Genomic DNA, 8189 nt, shown 5'->3' on the forward strand with positions numbered 1-8189 from the left:
AAGTTTTCTTTCCATTTTTCTGTCCCTCTAACAAGACTGCCAAGAGAAAGCGCGGACACATTAAGAACAAGCTTGCCCTGAGGAAAGGCAAGAAACTTCAAAAAAAATAATGGTGACGAAGAACTCTTCTAGGAAAACAAACAACTGCGAAGAAACCTCCAACAACCAATGAAGAAGAACACAGGGGCCATTTATCTGGCACTTGGTCTCAAGCGCTTCTCATTCGAGCGCCCCCACGTGTTGAGGAAATGTCATCTGGCTAGCTCCAGAACTGTTGTCCGTTTTATCCTGAGGATCTTTGTCTTGCTTAATTTTTTTTTTTTCTCTCTTTCTTTTTCCGTTGTTTCCTGATGTCTTTTTAATTTGTACTTGAATGTGTGGCGAGGTATAGGGCTGCTCTGCTTGGTTTGGCGTCGATTAATTTTTGTGGTACATTCAATTAACTGCTTATCAGTGCGGGATCGGGGGGTGTGAGGAGGTGAGGGGGGAAACGACAGAAGACTAGGAACATTTGCACCAAAGACCCATCGACCTTGCTCCATGGCACATGTGAACTCATTACTGATAGTGAGGAAGCGCAGGAGTGAAAGCTTGAGGACTTGTTCCTGACACGTGTACAGAGGAAGGTATGCGGTATGGAGGAACCTCACCGTCTAAGCACAGCCCACCTGTAATATTAACCTTTTTATCATCCTCCTCTCCTTTATGTCTGCTTGGCTCCCTGACCTTCTTTTTCAACAAATTCTTTAGAAAAAAAATAATTGGCCTAATATGTAAATACGTTGTGTAAAGAATAAGTCTAAAAGGATGATAATATATTGGATTATTGTGGTGATTTTTAAGTATGCAGTCAGTTTTTCCTTCTTAATTTCTTTATGTGATTGTTTTGTTAATTTCTTTTTTGTTTGACAGCAAAAAGAACAGTGAATGCAATAATTCTTGTACAGAGGGGCTTGAGATTTTGTTGGATGAATGAATGTGAATTTTTACAATGTTCCCCCACACCCCTCTTTTTTCATGAATTGCATAGATTGTACATTTCTGCTGCTGGGGTTTTAAAGACGGAAGCAAGCAACTGTTCAAGAAGTAGTGATAACAAATTAGGTCTCCCTTCCTGCGGGGGGGAGCTCTCTAGTTTAGTGTGCAAAGCCTAGTGCCTCATCGCTGGTCACCATCGCCTCCGTAAGTTGCGATTGTCTACTCTGTTAACTTTTTGTTCAGCTCATCGTGTATCAATGCGGCCGGTTGGGTGCTTCAACCAGACTGAGACATTGGAAACTGAAAATGTTCAAGGTGTCTGGAAATAGACTGACGGACTGTGAAAGGGGGTAGTTAGTACACGGGCACTGAAACTAGAAAAGACAACTGAGGTCAGAAGAGATAGAAACATCCATCACTGTCAGTAACTACGGTGAACTAACCAACACCTATATGGTACTTTAGAGCTGTGTCCTTATTCCTTAAATGGTCTTGAATATGTAGCTAGTTCACATTGTAGAATTGTAGTAGCCAGTTAAAGGCTTTTTCCGGCTTATTACAGCACTTTTGGTCCATAAGTGGACTTGCGATGGACAGATTTAAAAAGCAGCAAAGGCTAAGATAAACCCTAACTTTTAGTCCACGGTATGAGTCAAGCTCCAAATACGCTGAAGCCTACATTTCCTATGATGCACCCCATAGCGTCTTAAAATTAGACCCTCATGTTTGGTAAACGCCGTGTCTTGTCAAAATCCTAGTGTGTAAAATTGGTGGAGTGGCCCTTTAATTCTGTCAATCGACTAATCGTTTCAACTTTAGCAAACATACTAGATCTAAACTCCATGGGGAAAAAAAAAATACTAAGAAGAATGCTGTAGTTAGTGTATTTTTTATAATAGTACGGCGAACCATGGTTTTTGTTCCTGATCAGTCGGTCATTAGTCGTTTGGTTCATAAAACATCAGAAAATGGAGAGAGGAAAACAACTCAGTCCAAGCTGAAATATTAGCTGAGGTTTAGTTTAATATAGAAGATGAAGGAAACCAAATTTTCACATTTGCAAAGATACAACTAGTGACTTTTTGGCATTTCTGCTTTAAAAAAAAAAAAAATTTAAACAGTTGATTATCTTTCGCTTGACTTATTAGACTGTTTCAGCTCGGGTATATGGGATACAGTTGGGACACGGCTTTAATGAACCGTATGTTACCTTTGGCCTCTTATTCTATGGGCACTGCACTGTTCTTTGTGCGTCTGGGTTCTCCGGATGTTGGAAACACTGAAGGTGTTTCTGTGTGTGCACGCTTTAGTAACTTTTTCATTTTTTATCAAATAAGTGACACATCAAACGACTAATATATCATACCGCTGTACTTCTTACAAAAAAGTGACTTTTATTGGCATTGCCTGTTTCTTTTCTTTTTACAGTTCTCTAAAACGTTGTCCGAATCACTTACTTTTTTCTTTGATCTTCTCTGAAACTTGAGTCTCCATTTCAGACTTCTGACTTTCTTCAACACAATGCCACATTGTTGATTAGTCACACAAACGCCTAAAACTGAGTCACGTCCTTTTGATTTATTTGTCAAGATAGGAGAGAGTTCAGACCAAGCCTTAATGTGATGTACAGTTTGTTGCCCTCTTATGTTTCATTTCGTTTCAATTAGGAGCGGCAGAACGGTTCCTTCCCCTACTAAGTTTCTTAGTAGCTCAGTGCCGTCTGTCCTTAACACTGTTTTCGTTTGATTAAAATCCCTCCCTCACCTTCAAAGTTTACATTTTTACATCATTGTTCTGTTCAGCCATCTTTAAATATACACTTTAATGAAAACATTTGTGTAAGTTGTTGTTATTGACGTCTTTATGAATTAAGTCATTTGAACCAAAGCATTATTCAGAATTATTAATGTACAGTACATTCAATATTCTTCCTGTGCAGATCTGGTTTATCAACCCAGGTGAACACAAAGCCAACCACTTGATGGCAGCATTAGCCTTTGGATGAAGACTTTTGTGTCTTTTCAGTATGTATAAAGAATGAGTTCAGTTTAACACTGGTGAGGATAGTGGGTGATCTTGTTTGGCTAAAGTGAAGCTTTCCTTTGCAATACCCATACGAGAACATTAAAGTAGGCAGTAAAATATTGACTTTTTGAGAAAATGCATCTTTACCAAGTCTTCCAAATGTATAATATCAACAGTCTCACATGGGTTATGCTCATTTCAATTCAGAAAACTAAGTTGTTGGATTAATGAAAAACACCTACTGTACAAATGGCAGTTAACTATTCAGACTACCATTTTCTAGTTATTGAGTCTAAGTGAGCATGTTCTGTTTAGCTAGAGTGTTGCCATGTTGGCCTGCTGATATTATGTAATAATGCTAATTAACAAGTAATTGACATGTAATAATGCTATCAATATCATATTATGTTAGCATTCAGCTGAGGTTGACTGGGATTTTGTCATTTGTTATAAAGGTGTGTTCAAATAAAGGTAGGGGCCCACTAAAGTTATTCCAGTTCATCCTCCGGGGGCTGTGTATATTTGTGCTAAATTTTTGGCAAACTATCTACTTAAATATTGCACTTTGCAGCCATGCCTTTTTAAAAGCTAAAAAGAGTGAGTCCATGATTGCCATGGCACATTTATTAGAACAAAATGATCTCAAACAAGCTCCTGCGTTGTGTGTTATTACAAATAACATGGATGTTCCATAAGTCCTCTGCTGGTGGAGTGAATGAGAAGTAGCAGTTTACAGTTTATGATTCACATGAATGCAGGACAATATACCAGATGTACATTTAGGATATCATGATGAGACAATGTTTTATAAAAGGTAGAATGTCTTTATTCATGGACAATCCCTTCTTTATCCACAATCACTCTCTACATCAGTGAATCTGGATCCTTTTGGATATAAAAAAAATATATAGTTTTTACGTAAGGCAAGTGTCAACAGTATTTTTAAATGGTTGCAGGTTTGTTCTCTATACCGTCTTCAAAATGTCATGTACGGTCATGACATAAGCTACAAATAGGCATCTGGTAAAGTCACCTGGCTTTAATATACTATTTGAAAAGTTAACAGAGAGCAAGCAGTGAAAGGTTTATGTAAAAAAAATAAAAGGTCTGAATACCATGTAGTGAATATACTGTTAATTGCTCTTATTTAATTTCTGCTTTACCTTATTTAGAAAAACCATTGAGTTAAAATTGACCACAAAGTAACACTGTATTATGAACCAATACATTTCTATTCCTATCCAATAGGCTGCCAGTTCCCAGTGATTGTTATTCTGCTAGATTATCCTCATCTCCACAGACGCAACCTTCCAGTGAACTGCAGATGTGGGATAATGTGTTTCTGGAAGCAGCCTCATTCATATTCATCACCACGGGCAACCTAAAAAGAAGTATAAACTTTGGGAAGCATGAGCTGCCTAATTACACAAGTGCCATTTTAGGGGCACAGATGCAACAAAAAGATTTGAGGACCCAGAAGATGTTTTATCACAAACAAACCAGTGTTTTCTTTCTTTAGAAAGAAGGGACTAATGGCTGGAATAGGTCAATAAGAGAGGTAGTAATGGAAAGCGTCTGTTATGCAGTGGCGTCTCACTCAATGGGTGAAATCATTTAAATGGAGTGACGTGTAAATAGCACAAAAAGCATGTGTTACAGTACAAAATGGAAAATTAGCAACATGTGATCAGATACATTCATAGTGCAGACAAAACAATCACAACCTTTACTTTCTAGAAGCTCACTCTAATGTTCCGATTAATAATATATACTAAAGCATAATCTAATGTAATGCATTTGTTTTAACTCTTTACTTATATGATTTTAAATCTGGTTACGTGCTCTTATTTCCCCTAAAGCTCTCGGGGACCACCATGATTGGTAAAAGCCATTTATATAAAATGGTACATTTATTTGTAGGTTAAAAGTGCCTTATATAAACTCATTTACAGCTACAGTATTATGTGTTACAGGAAACTTGTAATGATTCATTCTAACGCTGCATTACAAAATAAAAGCTTGAAACCAAAACAATTCTGAGAAAACATGAAGCCAATGCAAATTAGAACACCAGTGGCAAACTTCATTAATGTGTGTGTGCAAAAAGGACTTGGCAAGGTGAAAAATAGAAATACTCTACTTTGAATTGTTATACTAATACCTGTATATAAAAAAATGTACTTTTATCCCAAGAGCTCCAGCCACCATGTTGGTTATAACAGTGGAGGTCGCTTTGGCACCTTGCTTGTTTCCTGTCTGTCTCCATAGGGTCACTCTGTGAGTCTATAGCTCAGGTCTGGAGGACTCTGCTTCCTTCGCTTGACTTCCTGTCTTCTGACATCAGTGTGGAGAGGAAGGATCTCCGTTATTGTCCAGAAGAGCACTAATCTGCTGTCAGGTCGGTTTCCACAGTGGGCTGTTGTAAATCCAACCGTCTCCCTGTGCATGTAAGGAAGAAAACTGGACAATTAAAAAAAAACATTTCTTGGTATAATTAGGGTGAATTAACCTTTAAGAATGACCACAGTAGTTTAGTTAGTAGCTGTGTACTAAGTCACTACCTATACAACCTCACTGTAGTGAGCAGTAATCTAAAAAATGTTAGAAAACACAACTTCACACAGAAACACGCTTCAAGTGGCACTACATGACAACAGAAACTGAAAGTTCGGTCACTGACAACAGAAAGTTTCCAGGGGACACTAAGAAGTGATGCCTTCTTTAGCCATTTACTTATTAGCCTGCCAATGCAAATATTCAAACTGACAAAAATCAGCAGCAATTATAGAGCACTGCATAGTAAATAGGAGGGAAATCCAGACACATTATATTACAGTGTTGCTTCAATGAGTTTAACTTCCTTCACTTTACCTCTTTAGTGAAGTATTTGGGTGTCCAGGGTTTGTTATCAGCTGTTCTCTTCCTTTCTTCCCCTCTCTGTCGCTCTTCCAGCCGGTGTTTGTGTTCTGTGGCCTCATCGATGTTTCCTTCCTTTAGCGACTTGGTGACGTGTTGCCATAACCTCCTACAAGGAGGCAAAACACATAACAATTACATTTATAAGCCATTAACGTCTCCTACATCTAGCACTACCTTAATTTACCTATTTAATTATTTAAAATTCCATTAAGTTGGTGGTTATGAGTTTTGTACCTGGATTCTGTTCTCCCCTGTTTCTCCACAGGCCGCAGCTTCTTCCTGGTGACTTGAAGTTTTGCCGTGTCGATCACTTTGGTTTCCCCACTGCTGTAGGTGAACTCCAGCGTGCCGTTCCACTCGCCCTGGGCTTTGCACACAATAGTGTTGGTCGGGTTGTGTTTGACCTCTGCCGTCACTCTGATTCAGCCAAACAGAGAGATGTTGTCAGGAATCTTTCTTGTCTGCCTGTTACCTTTTTATACCGGTATTCTGGGCACATTTATTTTACATTTCAAAAGTAAAATACTTATGAACTAAACGTCACTCATCACTTTACTATGTGAAGATTTTCTTTATGTGAATATGATCCCTGATTTTACAAATAAAGCATGTTCTAATAATACCGGTCCCCTGCTGGAGCTGCTGCCCCCGCCACCCGATACCGGAGAAGCGGATGAAGACGGATGGATGGAAGTGTGCCACTGTGTTTAATGCCACATGTGGTTTTAATTTTTGTTTTTTAACAATGCAGATAATGATGATATGTATATGGTTAACAGAATGTTTGTGACTGTGTATGTTATAGTACCGGTATGATAATTTATTATATTAAAATCCCTGAAAATATTTTCTGTGTTCTACACTTTAATAGAGTTTTGTTGTTTTTTTAAATCAAGTGAAAAAAACACCATGAGATGTAGCAGGTGACACATGCCTAATCATGCAAATGTAGGAAATAAAAAGTATGAAGACTTTACATCAGTCATAGTATAGCATGTCAAAAAAAATGTCATAGTATAGCTATAGCATGTAAAAAAAAATGTCATAGTATAGCATGTCGAAAAAAAGTCATAGTATAGTATGTAAAAAAAGTCTTAGTATAGCATGTTGAAAAAAAGTCATAGTATAGCATTTCGAAAAAATAGTCATAGTATAGTGTCAAAAAAGTCATAGTATAGCATGTCGAAAAAAAAGTCATAGTATAGCATGTCAAAAAAAAGTCATAGTATAGCATGTTGAAAAAAAAAGTCATAGTATAGCATGTGAAATAAAAGTCATAGTATAGCATGTCGAAAAAGTCATAGTACAGTATGTCCAAAAAGTCATAGTATAGCATGTCGAAAAAAAAGTCATAGTATAGCATTTTGAAAAAAAAGTCATAGTATAGTATGTCAAAAAAGTCATAGTATAACATATCAAAAAATAGTCATAGTATAGTATGTCCAAAATGTTGTAGTATAGCATGTTACAAAAAAAGTCATAGTATTGTATGTCGAAAAAGTCATAGTATAGCATGTGAAAAAAAGTCATAGTATAGCATGTCGAAAAAAAGTCACAGTATAGCATGAGAAAAAAAAGTCATAGTATAGCATGTCGTAGAAAAAGTCATAGTATAGCATGTCAAAAACAAAGTCAGAGTATTGTGTGTCGAAAAAAAGTCATAGTATAGCATGTCTAAAAAAAAGTCATAGTATAGTATGTCGAAAAAAAAAGTCATAGTATAGCATGTCAAAAAAAAAGTCATAGTATAGCATGTTGCAAAAAAGTCATAGTATAGCATGTCAAAAAAAAGTCTTAGATGTCAAAAAAGTCAGAGTATAGCATGTCAAAAAAAAAGTCATAGTATAGTATGTCGGAAAAAAAGTCATACTATAGTATGTCAAAAAAAGTCATAGTATAGCATATCGAAAAATAGTCATAGTATAGTATGTCCAAAATGTTGTAGTATAGTATGTTGCAAAAAAAGTCATAGTATAGATTGTCGGAAAAAAAGTCATAGTGAAGTATGTCCAAAAAGTCATATTATAGCAAGTCGAAAAAAAGTCATAGTATAGCATGTTGAAAAAAAACAGTCATAGTATAGCATGTGAAAAAAAAGTCATAGTATAGCATGTCAAAAAAAAGTTATTGTATAGAATGTCAAAAAAAAAGTCATATTGCACATGTCGGAAAAAAAAGTCATAGTACCCTATGTCAAAAAAGTCATAGTATAGCATGTCGAAAAAAAAGTCATAGTATAGTATGTCGAAAAAAAGTCATAGTATAGC

The 8189-nt window shown here is 36.5% G+C and overlaps 2 protein-coding genes across 2 annotated transcripts in view; one reads left to right on the plus strand and one right to left on the minus strand.

The window, feature by feature from the left end:
* stt3b (STT3 oligosaccharyltransferase complex catalytic subunit B) overlaps window positions 1-2809 on the plus strand; it is a 73480-nt gene extending 70671 nt beyond the window's left edge. Inside the window, exon 16 of the mRNA XM_034891267.1 lies at window positions 36-2809. Coding sequence (XP_034747158.1) covers window positions 36-110 — 75 coding nt within the window. The 3' untranslated portion in view covers window positions 111-2809. The remainder of the gene's footprint in view (window positions 1-35) is intronic.
* A 787-nt stretch (window positions 2810-3596) lies between these two features.
* LOC117956284 (oxysterol-binding protein-related protein 10) overlaps window positions 3597-8189 on the minus strand; it is a 62384-nt gene continuing 57791 nt past the window's right edge. The window contains exons 11-13 of the mRNA XM_034891268.1: window positions 6157-6339; window positions 5875-6028; window positions 3597-5442 (exon numbers count right to left, since the gene is read on the minus strand). Of these exons, the coding sequence (XP_034747159.1) occupies window positions 5398-5442; window positions 5875-6028; window positions 6157-6339 (382 nt within the window). The 3' untranslated portion in view covers window positions 3597-5397. The remainder of the gene's footprint in view (window positions 5443-5874; window positions 6029-6156; window positions 6340-8189) is intronic.

Source organism: Etheostoma cragini, chromosome 14 (assembly GCF_013103735.1).
Source record: "Etheostoma cragini isolate CJK2018 chromosome 14, CSU_Ecrag_1.0, whole genome shotgun sequence".
In the NCBI taxonomy this organism is placed as follows: domain Eukaryota; kingdom Metazoa; phylum Chordata; class Actinopteri; order Perciformes; family Percidae; genus Etheostoma; species Etheostoma cragini.